General features: G+C 37.3%; 2 protein-coding genes across 5 annotated transcripts in view; both read right to left on the minus strand.

Annotated features, from left to right (window-relative positions):
* The window catches only part of LOC138714831 (scoloptoxin SSD14-like), an 85562-nt gene extending 74358 nt beyond the window's left edge, over nucleotides 1–11204 (minus strand). Inside the window, exon 1 of the mRNA XM_069847009.1 lies at nucleotides 11043–11204. The gene's annotated coding sequence lies outside the window, so the exon portion shown is untranslated. The remainder of the gene's footprint in view (nucleotides 1–11042) is intronic.
* A 3711-nt stretch (nucleotides 11205–14915) lies between these two features.
* The window catches only part of LOC138714829 (scoloptoxin SSD14-like), a 120183-nt gene continuing 116528 nt past the window's right edge, over nucleotides 14916–18570 (minus strand). For all 4 annotated transcript variants that reach the window (XM_069847006.1, XM_069847007.1, XM_069847005.1 and 1 more), the window contains 2 exons: nucleotides 17494–17607; nucleotides 14916–15239 (listed from right to left, as the gene is read on the minus strand). In XM_069847006.1, coding sequence (XP_069703107.1) covers nucleotides 15093–15239; nucleotides 17494–17607 — 261 coding nt within the window. In that variant the 3' untranslated portion in view covers nucleotides 14916–15092. The remainder of the gene's footprint in view (nucleotides 15240–17493; nucleotides 17608–18570) is intronic.

Here is an 18570-nt window from a genome sequence, read left to right on the forward strand (position 1 = left end):
TATATTTATTTGAATGTTTGATGTGATTATTTAGATATTTCTGTGTTGTGCAGAGGCGGCTCCTCAGGGCAGGCAGGGTAGGCTAAGCCTACCTCAACACATTTAGAAAAACCTAAAAGTGGATATTTATTAACTGCCCCAACACATTTGGAAAACCTTATATAATTATATACTCTTGTCTAGGTGCTTAGAAATTCTTCAATTAACTATGAATGGGATTTTTTGAGGGTTAGTTGGACGTTGCTTACTACTGGCAGTTCGATTTATGCGACAAGAATACACTGGACAGATCACGATGGGTCAGAAGGTAGGCAGAAGCGAAGTTAGCCGACCCTCCACGTAACTTCAAAGCTGGCCCTGGAGTAAGCATTAAAAGAGATCGCTATTCTAAATGCTTTCTTAGCGCATGCGTTCTATGCTTAAGCCAGCGCGCTAGAAATCTGCCTGCCCTAACGAGAACCCACGAGCATTATCGAACACCTACGATTTGCGAAATTTCTGTTTGAAAGTTTCACGAGTTGGAACGTAGATTGTTACGAGTAGTATAACAGTTTTTAAACAGTGTGTTTTAAAATATGTTTTTTTTAACAGTGTATTTTAGAAAATGTGATTTTTGCAAGTACGTACTGTATATTAATGTTACGTATATTTCGTGATTTATAGTTAATGTAAGTGATAACAATAATATTATATTATGACTGATATAATAAGTAAACTGTTACGTTGTCCGTTTTCGCGTCGTAATGACATTGAAAAGAGAAGTATTTTGGAAATGGACGACCCACTCCTGCATTAAGCTCTGTTGTTCATAAAGTCAGTGCTAAAGGTGCAAGAAAATTTAATCCTTCATGGTATGAAACATTATGAAATGGAAATATATAAAAATTGGAGATTTATCTTTCGAAAAGGTGGAAAAATTCAAATATCTTGGAGCAACAGTAACAAATATAAATGATACTCGGGAGTAAATTAAACACAGAATAAATATGGGAAATGCGTGTTATTATTCGATTGAGAAGCTTTTGTCATCTAGTCTGCTGTCAAAAAATCTGAAAGTTAGAATTTATAAAACAGTTATATTACCGGTTGTTCTGTATGGTTGTGAAACTTCGACTCTCACTTTGAGAGAGGAACATAGGTTAAGGGTGTTTGAGAATAAGGTTCTTAGGAAAATATTTGGGGCTAAGAAGGATGAAGTTACAGGAGAATGGAGAAAGTTACACAACACAGAACTGCATGCATTGTATTCTTCACCTGACATAATTAGGAACATTAAATCCAGACGTTTGAGATGGGCAGGGCATGTAGCATGTATGGGTGAATCCAGAAATGCATATAGAGTGTTAGTTGGGAGGCCGGAGGAAAAAAGACATTTTGGGAGGTCGAGACGTAGATGGGAGAATAATATTAAAATGGATTTGAGGGAGGTGGGATATGATGATAGAGACTGGATTAACCTTGCACAGTGTAGGGACCGATGGCGGGCTTATGTGAGGGCGGCAATGAACCTGCGGATTCTTTAAAAGCCATTTGTAAGTAAGTAAGTATGGTATGAAACACATAAATGGCTAACAGGAAGTGAAGTTAAAGCTAAGCTGTAGGTGGTCACGTTTGTTATTGTAATCTAAAGAAGGTACTTGGAATCAGATCATATTTGTAACTCGGTAAGTCTAAAGAGACTTGAAAAGAATTTGAATCCAATTTCGGAAATGTCGTCTGAACAACAAGGGTTGCAAGACAACAGTATAACAATAAACTAGAAAAAACCGACAAATTATGAGACGGCTCATTGATGTAACAGTATTGTTATGTAAGCAAGAGTTAAGTTTTCGGGGGGCATGATGAAAGCGAGCTGTCATTGAATCGCGGGAATTACATAAAAATGTTCTGTAAATTTTGCCTACCCTGAACATTTGACTACGAGCCGCCACTGGTGTTGTGTTATTTGTTTTGTATGCTATCTTGTATTTTAGTTTTCTGAATGAAGTTGCAATTTTGTAAGTATTGGTATTGTGATATGTTAATGTTATGTATTTATTCCCATGCCGTGTTTGTGTTGGTTTGTTCTGTTTTTGTTTTGCCTTTTTCATTAGTGTGTCTATCATGTTAGGGTTATATCCATTGTCTTGTGCTATATATTTTGTTGTGTTTAGTTCTCCAGTATAGTTGTCATTGTTCATTGGTATGTTAATTAATCTGCATGTTTATGTTGTATGGGATGGTTTGATGAATTGTGTATATATGTTGTGGTTGTAGTGGGTTTCCTGTATATTTTGAATTCATGTCTGTTATTTGTTTTGGTTATGGTGATGTCTAAGAAATTTATAGCTTGGTTATGTTCTATTTCCTTTGTATACCTTAATTTGGGATGTATTTTGTTGAGTTGTTGACGTAGGTTTTCTATTTGTCTTTTGTTTCCATTATATAGGACTATTACGCCGCACTTCGATTATTGTGACGTTTTGTTAAGTGACCTAAGTTCTGAATTGTCAGTCAAGTTACAGCGAGCTCAGAATATGTGCGTCAGATACGTGTGCAACATCCGACGGTATGATCACATATCACCGTCCTACTCAAGTCTCTCGTGGCTCCGACTTAAAGAACGTAGAACTTTACACTCTTTGTCTTTACTCTTTCGAATTCTGCACACTTCAACACCAAATTACCTTTCGTCTCGTTTCTCTTATCTATACTCTAACCACGACGTAAATACCAGATCACTTATCTGTGGCACGCTAAGTATACCTCTTCATAGAACATCTTGTTATTCATCATCTTTTACAATATCCACCTCGCGTCAATGGAATTCCTTGTCACAAAGTATTAGGGGCTGCAAGACAACAAACACCTTTAAGAACAGCTTAAAAGATAACCTTATTAGCAGGGAAAGGATTTATATGTAAATACATATTTACTTATAAAGCTAATATAATTTATATTTTGCATTATCTTTATGTTTCACAATGTGTAGGGTTGAAAAATCCTACTTTTATTTTCCATATTTTTCCATATTTTAGAGTTTAGTACATATTTTCGTTAATTTCCATATATTTTCCATATTTCATATAAAACAGTCCATATTATATTAGGTTTAACAATAAAACAAAACAAAATTCCATTAACTTTTAAAAATACATTTCAACAATAGAGATTTAAACACATGTTCAGTAATCCCTTTAACATCAGAGTTATTTGAAAATTAGCAGTCCTATCAACAATGGGAAAGTAAGTTACAAAACTGTATTAATTTAATTTAAAATTTTTAACAGACTTCAGTTGTGCAGCTCAACAGTTAAATGCCAGTCAGAGTACACATAGGTTCAGTTTTGTAAATCATACTATAAAGACGGTAAATATGCCAAAAGTACGTCATTCAGTCAATTTAAAATCAAAACTAACAAGTTACATTTCAGAATTTAAAGAAGATGGTTTATCAACTGACAATAAAATATTATTTTGTAATTTGTGTCAGTGTGCAGTATCATCTACACAAAAGTTCCTGGTGCAACAACACATTACAACTAGTAAACATCAGGCCAACAAACAACTAAATTCCAAGCAGAGACAATTGTTTTTAACACAACCAACAACATCGAATGTAAGATCTGAGTTTAACATCGACCTGTGCCGTTCTCTCATCTCTGCTGATATTCCTCTCTACAAACTAAAGAATAAGGTCTTCAGGGAATTCCTTGAAAAATATACTCAACATACAATCCCGGATGAGTCAACACTTAGGAAGACGTATGCTCCATCCATCTACGATGAGACAATACAGAAGATAAGAGATGAAATTAAAGATAGTTCAATTTGGGTTTCCATTGATGAGACTCCCGACAAAGAAGGTAGACTTGTTGGTAATGTAGTTATCGGTTTGTTAAGTGAACAATATTCTGAACGAATTCTTTTACATTGTGATGTTCTAGAAAAGTGCAATAACAAAACTATAGTTAAACTGTTCAACGAAGCTATGGGTATCCTGTGGCCAAAGGGTATTATGTACGATAATGTGTTATTCTTTATTAGCGATGCTGCCCCTTATATGGTCAAAGCTGGACAAGCATTATCTGTTGTATATCCTAAATTGACTCATTTTACTTGTGTGGCGCATGCATTTCATCGTGTGGCAGAAGTGGTCAGAGACAATTTCCCTAAAGTAGATTTGTTGATTTCATCAGTGAAAAAAGTATTTCTCAAAGCTCCCAGTAGAGTTAACGTGTTGAAAGAAATGTACCCTGAAATTCCATTGCCACCAAAGCCAATTTTAACTAGATGGGGTACATGGCTAGAAGCAGTTGAATATTATGCCGAACATATAGACTCTATTAACAATGTTCTCCTTGCATTGGACTCTGAAGATGCAGTCTCAATTGATACTGCGAAAACAGTTACCTGTGACATAAGTGTGAAGAATGACTTAGCTCACATTCAGCATACATTTTCATGCATCATAAAAACGCTCAAAAGTCTCCAAAATAGGCACCTTTCACTATCTGAAAGTTTTGAAATTATAAATAGTACTGTGGAACAACTGAATCGTGGTAGAGGTAAAGTTGCAGATGCAGTAAGAGCTAAGGTGGACACTGTACTTTCAAAAAACCCTGGATATGAAGAACTACAAAAGGTTGTTGCTGTGATGAGTGGTGAATCAACAGTGAAGATTAACTTGGACTTATCCCCAGCAGACATTGTGAAATTGAATTATGTACCAGTTACTTCTTGTGACGTCGAACGCTCTTTTAGTCAGTATAAATCTATCCTCAGAGACAATAGAAGAAGATTCACTTTTTAGCACTTGAAAGAAATGTTTGTAACCTATTGTTATGGTAACAGACAATAAAAATTGTGTTTTGTTGAAACTACATTGGAAGATAAGGTACGTCCATTATATTTTTTGTTTAGTTTGATTAAAATGTACCAATATTTAACGTACATAGTCATTTTTTTATAATTTTAAGTCCATATTTAATTCCATATTTTGGTAAAAATCCATATTTAATTCCATATTTTGGTAAAAATAACTACATATATATTTACATATTTCATATATTTTTAGTCCATATAAATCCGTTCCCTGCTTATTAGCATTTCACTCCAATCATACTGATTTAAACTATCACTGACTACATTGTTACTTTTTTCTTTAGACATCATCCTGATTGTGCTGTATTTTAATTGTCTCGTAATAATCTCTTTCTATTATCTAATATTATTTGAAATATATTAACATTCTATGTATTTTAGTTTAATTCTGTTACACAGTTTATTTCAGTGTTTAATTAATAGTTCATAGTATTTTGTTGTTTAATTTGTAAATAACTTTTGTATACATGTAACTCTCATCTCAATCAAATTGTTGGATTCTTTGTAAGTTCATGCATATGTATATACACTTTTTGCTGGTTGAGTGGAAGAGAAGGCCTTACGGCCTTAACTCTGCCAGCTAAAATAAATCATTATTATTATTATTATTATTATTATTATTATTATTACGTCATCTGCATATCGATGCCAGACTTTTTCCTAAAGATCCGCGGGTCTAACTACACTATGTGACAATAGGGAACTTCATAGTCATACCTTTCCCCTGTTACATACATGATACACGTGTATACAGTTTACGGTTATGGCACAAATGGATATTCTATTTTTCTATTGGTTGATTTCTGTGAAGAAATTACAGGGATACAATTATATCTTCCATGTCGCTGTCATACGGATGAGGTGCGTTTATTTCTTAGTAAGCTAAGAGGGCTTCCTTTTTTCCTGGGAACGAGGAAATTGTTCTCTCCAGGGTTTGTAACTCAGACGTCTACAATCAGGCACCCAGCATAGCTTTCAAATACAGTGCAACTGTTCAATAGCGGATGCCTGTCAAGAATAAAAAAAGGTCCGATAATGAGAAGCTATCTCTAAAGCCTCGTTCACATTTTTCAAGTAACTTGAATTCAAGTCACGTGATTTCAAGTACCTGAATTTAAGTAGCCGTTCAGACATATTCAAGTTATTTTGTTTTCAAGTAGGATAAAATGGCGTCCATGGATGTTGTGCAATTAGGAATTTCTGTAGTAGCAAGTGTCCGTGCCAGGGAAATGATAAATATATTGAAGAAATGGAAAACGCGTTGTTCAGTATCGGTTAGGAATTAGATTAGTAAGAGAAATACACGACCACTGACTATTACAAATAGAATAAATTAAATCTTCAAGCAGATTTAATAATTCTTATCGCAAATGTAATAAAACATAAGCGAGTCTGATTTACCATAATTGAAAATGATTATCTTGAAGCTGTTACAGTTCACCCACAAAAATCTATCAACCATATTGAACCATGCCAGTTTCGGCGATAAATGTCATCCCTTCAAGCAACGCTCTTCTCTTCTTAATCCCTCATATCTTCCTCACTTCTTTTCTATCTACAGTTTAACAGTTTTGTATTATTTTTCATAGGCTATCTCATCTGTGTCCACGTTAAAATCTCTGCTGTTCAGTTCTTCAATGAACTCTTCCTTTCTTTGCAGCTTCCTTTACATTTCTATTACGAAACTTTGCAGTTTCTATAATCCGCAGGCCTTCGTGAATTTTATACAACTTTAGAAACTCGAATATTTGGTCATTATTTCACTTACTGCTGTTTCCTATTATTTTTACGTTCCTAGCAGAACTGAAAAACAATCAGCTGTTAATTTAACGCTCTTAAAATAGCTGTTAATTTAAATTCCCGCTCTTTTCTCCTTGAATTCAAGTTATCAAGTGACGTTCACACTTTTCAAGTCAAGTAAAAAGTAGAAAGGGATCCAACTTCACTTGAAACTTGAATTCAAGCCGTTAATTGATTTCAAGTCAACTTGAAACATAGTTCACACTTTTCAAGTTCGTCTTTCAAGTGACTTGAATTCAAGTTACTTGAAAAGTGTGAACGAGGCTTAACTGAGGTACTGGCTGAGAAGAGTATGTACAGTACACGGAAAATAGTCGCTCTCCTGTAACGTGAATTTATCTGTCGTTCGGGTTAACGCGAGATCCAAACGGGAAATATTTCAGAGGATGAAATCAAGTCGTAACAGCGAAATATCGTATGTCACAAAACGACATATTCCCTACAAAGTCTTATCACTTTGTGATAGAGCTCTTTCTTCTCGTTACAAAGACGGGGCTTCAGATCTCTCTCTGTAAGTAAACACAGCACACACGATGATTCTCGAGCTATTCCGAGATGAAACTTATTTTCTGAATAGCGACCAATTTCTGTATCAAAGGGTGTACAGATATGGAAATAAAATTTGGAGCTCCCTTACTGTGTTGTTTCGCTTACAACACACTGCGCATGTGCAGAAAACAAGAGCCCTATGTATAATGCTACTTGGGGCCAGCGAATAGGGATTACAAAGAATGGACACTGAGCGAATTTTCCCGTTTTGTTTCTCTGTGCGCCAGCGTTTAGTTCCACTTTCAAGCGCTAGAGGTTAGTGTAATCGAACATACGCTAAGATAATAATTGAGAATAGAATTGAGACACAGGATCCAAACATCGCCTACCTTATTGCATAATTCCAGTAACGCTCTGCTTCAAATAAATTCAAGTTAACAGCTTTTCCTTATTTCTCAGTGACAAACTAATTGTAATAATAATTGTTTATATTTTATATATAATAAATTATAGACCTATCATAAAATAATATAATACATTATAAAATTATATATCAAATAATTCGTTTAATATTTGTACACAAAATAATATAGGTATATGGTTTTACTTCTCGTAGGAATTTTGTTTTTCCATTTTCAGCGCTATCAAATTATTACATATTTTAATTGTCTCAACTCTATTATAAAGGAACTCTAGAATCTAGACGTTACAGTTAATGACGGATTTATTATTCATCGGTCCAATTTATTTTATTTCACCATCTAGATGTTTTAATTGTATGTGTTATATTTCCGCTGTGTCGACTGCTAGCTGGTGTGATGTCAGTTCCAACTCTAGGGAGAAAGCAGAATCTCACGCTCAAACAGGTTTGAAGGTCATTGAAATCAGTCCTGCTACATCAAAGGTACCGATGCGAAGTGTCCATACTATATAATATCTATACGCTGCTTGGGACAGTCGTGTGAAATTATTGCCTTTATACAGGTGGACTTCCATCAAGACTCGTTCCAAATTTTAATTTCGTATCTGTACATCTATTATCGGGCAATGCATCTCACTTGATGATATGTGTCAAGAGGAAGAACAATAATAATTGTTTGTATACATCTGAAGTCTGATTAGTGTAATATATTACTAGTTAGCGACATATGCACTGGAGGGGGAAAGGAACTGGCCACCCTACTCCATTATCTCCTGGCTTAGTTGCCTCACGAGTGATGTCTTATTGGTGTCACTTATGACGTTCAAACCTGTCCTCGAACAGTTGAAGTGTCCGCTATCGGGAAAATAGCATAAAATGAAACTTATTTTGAAACACGTCTCTTTTGTGATGGAATTATGCAGTTGCAATGCAGAATTACACGTATTGGATGTCACTGGTCAGACCGTTGCTTACGAGATTATACAAGCTGGCGCCCTAGATCATATATGTAACAGATATGTCGTGCTTATAGGCTTTGAGGTTAACAACTTTTGTCAGGTTTACTACGCTGCCATCTAGTTGTTACATAAGGAGTCAAGTCATAATTCCCATTTGAATTGCATTAGCGACTGTGCTGCCAGCTCGTGTTCGTTTACGGCGGACGGGTGGCGATCCTGGCGGTTGTTTTCTTCAAAGTGCTGCCGATTTTAACGTAGCGAGGAGTTATCTGTTACATATATGATCTAGGCTGGCGCATAGCACGATCGAGAGTAGGTCTCTGAGAGTCATGACAATTTCTGCCGCTAGGTTCGCCTCGCTGTACTAAGAAATGATGAATAGTTCCATTACTAAGCATTGTGTATCGTGAAAATAGTTTGATTAATTGTGCATTATTGATCGAGTACGAAAATTATAAATATTCCAAGCATATTACAGTCTTATTTGAGATTTATTGATGACTTGTTAAATATCAGTATGCAGATTTTCAGCGTCATTTAATGGAATTTACAATTTTGTTTCCCGAAAGTCTGAATTTGTTGAATTAAAATTTTGCTTCCAAACTACATTGTTCATATGGTTCATTTACTTTGGCAAGTTGATTGTTTTCAGTTCCGTGCTTTTTCTTCAGATTTCGTTCCCTCTAATTTGTTATAATTGCTGAAAGTGAACTACCGGTTTCTGCTACTTTCAGACATTATTATTATTATTATTATTATTATTATTATTATTGTTATTATTATTATTATCATCATCAAAATAAAATTAATATAGTTCTTAGCTTGTCTTGGCTTAAGACAATCAGTAGCGTTATTCGAGGAAAAGAGTATGATTTCCCATCATCATTTATAGTGGCGAAATATTCCACGACAATGGTTAATTATTACTGCTGAATATTGACACATATACGATTTGCATTATTTAGGATACAACATACGCAGCAATGCTATTTTACTGTTGAGTATGCCGAGTTTAGTGTAACGTACTCCCCTCATCCTCCAAGCCAAATCAAATATTATTACATTACCAGTAATAAATAAATAATAATTACAACAATTATTCGTTGTGATAAAGTACAATTATCACTGCATGGTATACCGAAAATTTTACTTTATGTTTTCATTAAATTGACATGTCATGAGTGACGACAGAAAACAGCTCAGGGGAGCGAGATTCAGACATTACTAAAAATGCCTATGATCGGCAAATTCTAAAAAATATTGTCCCTGAGATTCCTGAGATATTTATGTTTTGGGAAATGGTCAAATTCGAAAACCACTTCTAATCACATATGTTGCAGTCTAACTTCCTAATTAATTTAATTCTAACTCCTAATTTAAAACTGTTTAAACACACTAAAATATCATAGCATTTGCTATTACTACCCACTACTGGATTAATCTTGCACAGGATAGGGACCGATGGTGGCGGGCTTATGTGAGGGCGGCAATGAACCTGCGGGTTCCTTAAAAGCCATTTGTAAGTAACAGGTTAATCAGCAGGCCTATTAGATATTTATTTCACCGCTGCAAGTTGTGCAAGAAAAATCGCACATTTGTACTAATCATGTATTGTGACTGCTGTTTGCTTTAGTAAAAATCCTAACACTTCAACGTCAAAATATTTTAAAAAAGAAAGGGATAAGTTAGGCCTAGTTACAAATAATTAAATTATGAAGTCAGGGAAGTGGAAGATAATACAGTACCTTAATTCATTAGAATAATAATAATAATAATAATAATAATAATAATAATAATAATAATAATAATAATAATTGAATACGTGAAAAGGGTAGACTACAGTGTTCATGTAAAATATACTTATTAAATTTCTTTCATTATTTCCGAAAAGGTACGGTGTATGAATTGAACAACAGAAAGGTAGTACATTAGTTTATAATATGTAATATATTTTAATATCAAGAATGGCAGCCTTTTATTGTAATATAATTGAGACGTAGAAGTTTGGAAATTACGTCTATTATCCATAAAATATTGTACGAAGCATTTAATAAGCAATGGTGAGGCCTTTAAATGTCCCAAATGTCAATGTCATTTAAGTGTTCTGCTATGAATATTTAGTATAGAACAGCGCCCCGAGCGGCGGAATTGGCATTACGAGGGAACCATTTCAGACCCGAATTTCAAGCGCTATGCGCCAGCTTGTATAATCTCGTAAGCAACGGGTCAGACGGTCAGCATGGCGCGAGAACACAATATGAAGCAAACACAAGACAATGAGAACACGAACAGTATTCTGGGTCAGAAATTTTCAAACCTCTGCCGGGACACGGACCGTGTCCACTAGATTTATTGCCAGAATCATCACCACTTGAGGTACAGCGAAGGACATGCTAAGCTATTTTATCGCCCTTGCATGGGTTTGAACACACGAACTTCAGTTATAATGACTGAGATCGATACAATTAATTATATTTTGCATTAAAATAAAAAAAAATAATTATACCTACTTTCTAAGTACTGTATTCTCGAAGTAGAATTCCACAGGTCTGTGCGTCTGGAGAAAATATATAAAGTTCTTTCATTTTTACATACAGATACTTTAACAGAGAATTTTTTGTCACACTGCACGACTAAGTATCACCGCATTCGTAGCTACTCTGGCATGTCAGCTGGAACTGCTGTGTGTGCGTTCAGATTTGGTATCCTGTTTTTTATCAGTGTTTGCACGCAATACGCCATGTTATTCAACTTCCTATTCAAGACAAATAGGGCTGCACTTGGCAGATAAAGGAATGCTGAAGCTCCTATATCAATATATATTACGAAGGCGTACAAATGGCATGGAGACAGAGCTGTCATGTTTTCTTTCCGCGTGAAAGGGGAGGTATTTTGTTTCCAATACGCTGAGAAAGCGGTAAAGATTTCATACGAGTCAAAAGTTTGTTTAAAATTCTGTCTCAATACATTACGACGAACAGAAATGTCCCAAGGTTTGTCGTCCTTCGTGATTGCATAGGCCTAGATTTAATCGGGAGGGAAGTAAATTGCGAGACCGTGTCGTAGATTTACGGCACATAAGAACTCTGTCCGTCAATGTAGTAATAATAATAATAATAATAATAATAATAATAATAATAATAATAATAAACAAATAATTTCAGAAGAAAAGTAAAACAAACCAAAACACAACTACATTCGTCTAATAATTGTCTAATACATGCCTGTTACCAACTTCAAACAACATTTACAGCTAGCGACTACTTCTGAATTCCATTTCTCTACTTCTATCTTTAGGACTAAAAATTGGATGGCAGAAAGGAAAGAAGAGAACGGATGTGATTATATTGGTGTACGAAGTATTTTCATGATTTAAAGAATGAATAGTAAATATAATAATTATGCTGTGGCTATGATTGTCGTGATGGTGGTTTTGATGTGGCTCTGACTGCAGTAAGGGTGACAGTGGTTTTGATGCTGTGGCTCTGTGGTGATATGGTGGTGGTCGTGGTGAGGGTGACGGTGGTTTTGATGCTGTAACTGTGATTTTGATGAATGACGTTCGTATTGATGCTGTGCTGCGGTTATGGTGATGGTAACGGTGGCTTTGATGCGGTGGTGATTGTGGTAAGGGTGACGGTGGTTTTATTGCTGTGACTGTGGTGACGGTGACTGTGGTTTTGATGCGGTGGCTGTGATTATGATGATGGTGACGGTGATTTTGTTGCTGTGGCTGTGGTGACGGTGGTTTTGTTGCTGTGACTGTGGTTTTGATGTGGTGGCTGTGATTGTGATGATGGTGACGGTGGTTTTGTTGCTGTGGCTATGGATATGGTGATGGTGGTTTTGTTGCTGTGGCTGTGGATGTGGTGACGGTGGTTTTGTTGCTGTGACTGTGGTGACGATGACTATGGTTTTGATGCGGTGGCTGTGATTGTGATGATGGTGACGGTGGTTTTGTTGCTGTTGCTGTGGCTGTGGTGACGGTGCTTTTGTTGCTGTGACTGTGGTGACGATGACTGTGGTTTTGATGCGGTGGCTGTGATGATGGTGACGGTGGTTATGTTGCTGTTGCTGTGGTGACGGTGGTTTTGTTGCTGTGACTGTAGTGACGATGACTGTGGTTTTGATGTGGTGGTTGTGATTGTGATGATGATGACGGTGGTTATGTTGCTGTTGCTGTGGCTGTGGTGACGGTGCTTTTGTTGCTGTGACTGTGGTGACGATGACTGTGGTTTTGATGCGGTGGCTGTGATGATGGTGACGGTGGTTATGTTGCTGTTGCTGTGGTGACGGTGGTTTTGTTGCTGTGACTGTAGTGACGATGACTGTGGTTTTGATGTGGTGGTTGTGATTGTGATGATGATGACGGTGGTTATGTTGCTGTTGCTGTGGCTGTGGTGACGGTGCTTTTGTTGCTGTGACTGTGGTGACGATGACTGTGGTTTTGATGCGGTGGCTGTGATGATGGTGACGGTGGTTATGTTGCTGTTGCTGTGGTGACGATGACTGTGGTTTTGATGTGGTGGTTGTGATTGTGGTAAAGGCGGTTTTGAAGCTGTAGCTGTAGTTAGTACCCTGCAATGTTGGAACATGAGAGAGGCAACCAAAACATTACAAACTTTGTCTTATTTCATATTAAAAACAAACCGTAAGATTTGTCCTAAAATTCTTAATCGGTTAAAACATGAAAGATTGGAGTGGATAACATCTAATATTTTTATAACAAGGTGGAACAAACACGACAGGCCTTTTTTTTTGCTGAACGAACATCGGCTAATATCGAACTTCGCTAGCCTCGACAAACTTGAACCGAACATAGAGCCTGTAATGCACGAACTGTGGTTATTGTGACGGTGACTGTGGTTGTGGTGTCGGTGGTTTTGGTGCGTTGGCTCTGATTGTGGCGTGATTATGGTGACGGTGGTTTTGGTGCGTTGGTTGTGGTGTGTTTATGGTGACGGTGGTTTTAGTGCGTGGCTGTGGTTGTGGTGTGATTATGGTGACGGTGGTTTTGGTGCGTTGGCTGTGGTTGTGGTGTGGTTATGGTAACGGTGGTTTTAGTGCGTGGCTGTGTTTGTGGTGTGATTATGGTGACTGTGGTTTTGGTGCGTTGGCTGTGGTTGTGGTGTGGTTATGGTGTCGGTGGTTTTGGTGCGTTGGCTGTGATTGTGGTGTGATTATGGTGACGGTGGTTTTGGTGAGTTGGCTGTGGTTGTGGTGTGGTTATGGTGACGGTGGTTTTAGTGCGTGGCTGTGGTTGTGGTGTGATTATGGTGACGGTGGTTTTGGTGCGTTGGTTGTGGTTGTGGTGCGGTTATGGTGACGGTGGTTTTAGTGCGTGGCTGTGGTGTGATTATGGTGACGGTGGTTTTGGTGCGTTGGCTGTGGTTGTGGTGTGGTTATGGTGACGGTGGTTTTAGTGCGTGGCTGTGGTGTGATTATGGTGACGGTGGTTTTGGTGCGTTGGCTGTGGTTGTGGTGTGGTTATGGTGACGGTGGTTTTAGTGCGTGGCTGTGGTTGTGGTGTGATTATGGTGACGGTGGTTTTGGTGCGTTGGCTGTGATTGTGGTGTGGTTATGGTGACGGTGGTTTTAGTGCGTGGCTGTGGTTGTGGTGTGATTATGGTGACGGTGGTTTTGGTGCGTTGGTTGTGGTTGTGGTGTGGTTATGGTGACGGTGGTTTTAGTGCATGGCTGTGGTTGTGTGATTATGGTGACGGTGGTTTTGGTGCGTTGGCTGTGGTTGTGGTGTGGTTATGGTGATGGTGGTTTTAGTGCGTGGCTGTGGTGTGATTATGGTGACGGTGGTTTTGATGCGTTGGCTGTGGTTGTGGTGTGTTTATGGTGACGGTGGTTTTAGTGCGTGGCTGTGGTGTGATTATGGTGACGGTGATTTTGGTGCGTTGGCTGTGGTTGTGGTATGATTATGGTGACGGTGGTTTTACTGCGTTGGCTGTGGTTGTGGTGACGGTGGTTTTCATGCGGTGGTTGTGGTAACGATGACTAAGTTTGATGCGGTGACTATGACTGTGGTAACGGTGACGGTGATTTTGATGTGGTGATTGTGATTGTGGTGATAGTGGAGATAGTACTATCGAAGGGGAGTAAGGAATGACATTTTCATGACAACTGAAATATTTTCCAGTTGCTTTGTTTACCACAAAAACTGAAGATTCTGCATTCGATCGTACCTGTGACCTTGATGAAAGAGCTTTGTTCCGACTCATCTGTGCTGAACACAGACTAATAGGTCTTCATTTCGTAGCAAATATATCATGTATTAGTTCTGATAGGTTTGGTATCAAGGGTAAATTATGTTAGTGAACAAAGGAAGAAATAAATAGGACGGATACACTAGATTAGTTAAATAATACATTACGTACGTTATTACAAACATGGTAAATATAAATTTATTCTACATAATACTGCATTTATAATACATGCTTTCATTACGACAGACATTACACACTACACGGGCACTCACACATGCATACAAGCACACATACTTTAATATCACAACAGTAATACACAAAATTATCTATGCCAGACTACGGAGATCAAAATCCTGCTGTCATTCCTCCCCTTCTGAAATCTGAATTCGCATATATTTTCTGACCTTTCCTTGCAATACCGGTTACAGAGGATCCAGTAGACTTCATTAGTTGTGTTACATGGCCAATGTTTTTCATTCCTTCTACTACATCCTGAAACACACAAAAAAGAGTGCTGTCTATTATTCATTTAATAATGCTAAAATTGCTGATTAACTTCATTTCTTCTAGGGCAGGGCCGGGCATGAGAGTGGCTCAGTCTAGCCGGCCAGAGCTGCTCTCGCTCCGCAAGGCACTTCAATTCCAAGCCAGAGCAGAACGCTCACGCAGTGGCGGATTTGCATTACAGCTACCTTCACTGCATTACTATAACAAGGTCCACGGTTGTTCTATTCATTCAGTCTGTCAGTGCATAATAGTTTATAAGGATATTACATCAATCCATTGTACATTACAGAATTTATAACACTCTTATTAATTTAATGGAATAAACTTCGCTCTATGCACACACACAAATCATTAGGCTTATTTACATAACCCATACGCACATACTGCGACCTCCTCACCACGGTTCTACGAGACAGGCGTATGGCTTCCACTTCCCCTACTTGCTGTGGACAAAGTTCATTACCAATATAATTAAACATCGCTTGATGAAGTTACCTTCGTTGAATGTTTTCAATTTATTTGCAATTTCGTGGCAAATTTTGTAGCTAATTCTCTTAGCCGATTCACTAAGTGCATTACTGTCATCCTGTTAATACAGTATATAATATAATATAATATAATATGATATAATATAATATAATATAATATAATATAATATAATATAATATAATATAATATAATATAATATAATATAATATAATATATATGGTATGATATGATGTGATATGATATGATATATGATTACTTACTTACAAATGGCTTTTAAGGAACCCGAAGGTTCATTGCCGCCCTCACATAAGCCCTCCAGCGGTCCCTATCCTGTGCAAGATTAATCCAGTCTCTATCATCATGCCCCACCTCCCTCAAATCCATTTTAATATTATCCTCCCATCTACGTCTCGGCCTCCCTAAAGGTCTTTTTCCCTCCGGTCTCCCAACTAACACTCTATATGCATTTCTGGATTCGCCCATACGTGCTACATGCCCTGCCCATCTCAAACGTCTGGATTTAATGTTCCTAATTATGTCAGGTGAAGAATACAATGCGTGCAGTTCTGTGTTGTGTAACTTTCTCCATTCTCCTGTAACTTCATCCCGCTTAGCCCCAAATATTTTCCTAAGCACCTTATTCTCAAACACCCTGAACCTATGTTCCTCTCTCAGAGTGAGAGTCCAAGTTTCACAACCATACAGAACAACTGGTAATATAACTGTTTTATAAATTCTAACTTTCAGATTTTTTGACAGCAGACTGGATGATAAGAGCTTCTCAACCGAATAATAACACGCATTTCCCATATTTATTCTGCGTTTAATTTCCTCCCGAGTGTATATGATATGATATGATATATGATATGATATGATATGATATGATATGATATGATATGATATGATATGATATGATATGATATGATATGATATGACCATAAATTAATACAACTTAAAAAACATGTTTCTCAGGTATATTATATTAGAGTATCTATTCGATATTTATATTGCATTACAAGTTATTATAGTACATTTACTAATATATAATTTTAAATTATACAAGTATTATGATATATCATAGTATAGTATATTACAGTTCATGATATATCATATATCATATTATATATTACTAAATGTATAATAACTTATAATGCAATATAACTTAAATATCAATTAGTTACTCTAATATAATGTACCTGAGAAAAATTTTCTTCAAGTTGTATTAATTTATGGCGTTCATTACCAACATATTTGTCATATTCAGTAGCATGTTGTAAAGAATAATGTCGTTGGATATTGAACCTCTTAATCAGTTGGAGTGTTTTATGCCAAATTAAACACTTTGCTATTCCACTGCTCTCTACCAAAAAGAACTCCTCCTCCCACGATACATTAAAAGCATTGGGAGTAGCGGGACGATTTAGTGTATGAGCGGAAGCTCCGTCTTCAAAGTTCGTCTCATACTGCAGAGTCACCAGTGCACCGACACTGAATGACGTACAGTATGCTTACGTCACAGCGCTCGCAAGACACGCTCTTTAAAGCACACAGCGCTCATTTCTCAGAATCACGTAATGTGCCCAGCCCAGTTCTAGGGAATTACATGGAAGTAGGCCTATTAGAAATCAACTATTTTAAAAACTGCATTTTCTTTGAAATAAAAATAACTAAAAGTTTATGCCATTAAAAGATTTAATCTTAGAAACTGTTATGAGATGAAACATATCACAAACATGAATATGATGTTTACCTGAGGAATTCGGTCTTCATACTGAAAACTCATGGGGAACAGCTGATGGTGAACTCGTGGAGCATCGATTGCTTCTTTTATGTTCTTATTAAACCACAAGACTTCCATCACCACCTGCAAGATTAGAAATAGTATTAGAATAGAAGTTAACTGTTGACTACACGAGAAATTTCCTGCTTGAAGATATAAACCTGAAAAAGACCATCTTCATTCTCGTAATCTAATCAATATCGTCATCTTTATAATCAACACCATCAAATTCGTCATTATTTTCCCAACTATCACCACAGTTTTTATAATCAGTACTACAGTTGTCATTATTGTTATCACTGTCTTCGTCATTATAGTTTTCATAGTCAGCAATGTCATCGTATTCAACGTCTTCATCACTGTCATCGTATTAGTCATCTTCATCACTGTCGTCGTATTCGTCGTCTTCGTCACTGTCGTCACTGTCGTCGTATTCGTCTTCATCACTGTCGTCGTATTCGTCGTCTTCATCACTGTCGTCGTATTCGTCTTCATCACTGTCGTCGTATTCGTCGTCTTCATCACTGTCGTCGTATTCGTCGTCTTCATCACTGTCGTCGTATTCGTCTTCATCACTGTCGTCGTATTCGTCGTCTTCATCACTGTCGTCGTATTCGTCGTCTTCATCACTGTCGTCGTATTCGTCTTCATCACTGTCGTCGTATTCGTCGTCTTCATCACTGTCGTCGTATTCGACGTCTTCATCACTGTCGTCGTATTCGTCGTCTTCATCACTGTCGTCGTATTCGTCGTCTTCATCACTGTCGTCGTATTCGTCGTCTTCATCACTGTCGTCGTATTCGACGTCTTCATCACTGTCGTCGTATTCGTCGTCTTCATCACTGTCGTCGTATTCGTCGTCTTCATCACTGTCGTCGTATTCGACGTCTTCATCACTGTCGTCGTATTCGTCTTCATCACTGTCGTCGTATTCGTCGTCTTCATCACTGTCGTCGTATTCGTCGTCTTCATCACTGTCGTCGTATTCGTCGTCTTCATCACTGTCGTCGTATTCGACGTCTTCATCACTGTCGTCGTATTCGACGT

The sequence above is a fragment of the Periplaneta americana genome, chromosome 15 (assembly GCF_040183065.1).
Source record: "Periplaneta americana isolate PAMFEO1 chromosome 15, P.americana_PAMFEO1_priV1, whole genome shotgun sequence".
Taxonomy (NCBI): Eukaryota; Metazoa; Arthropoda; class Insecta; order Blattodea; family Blattidae; genus Periplaneta; species Periplaneta americana.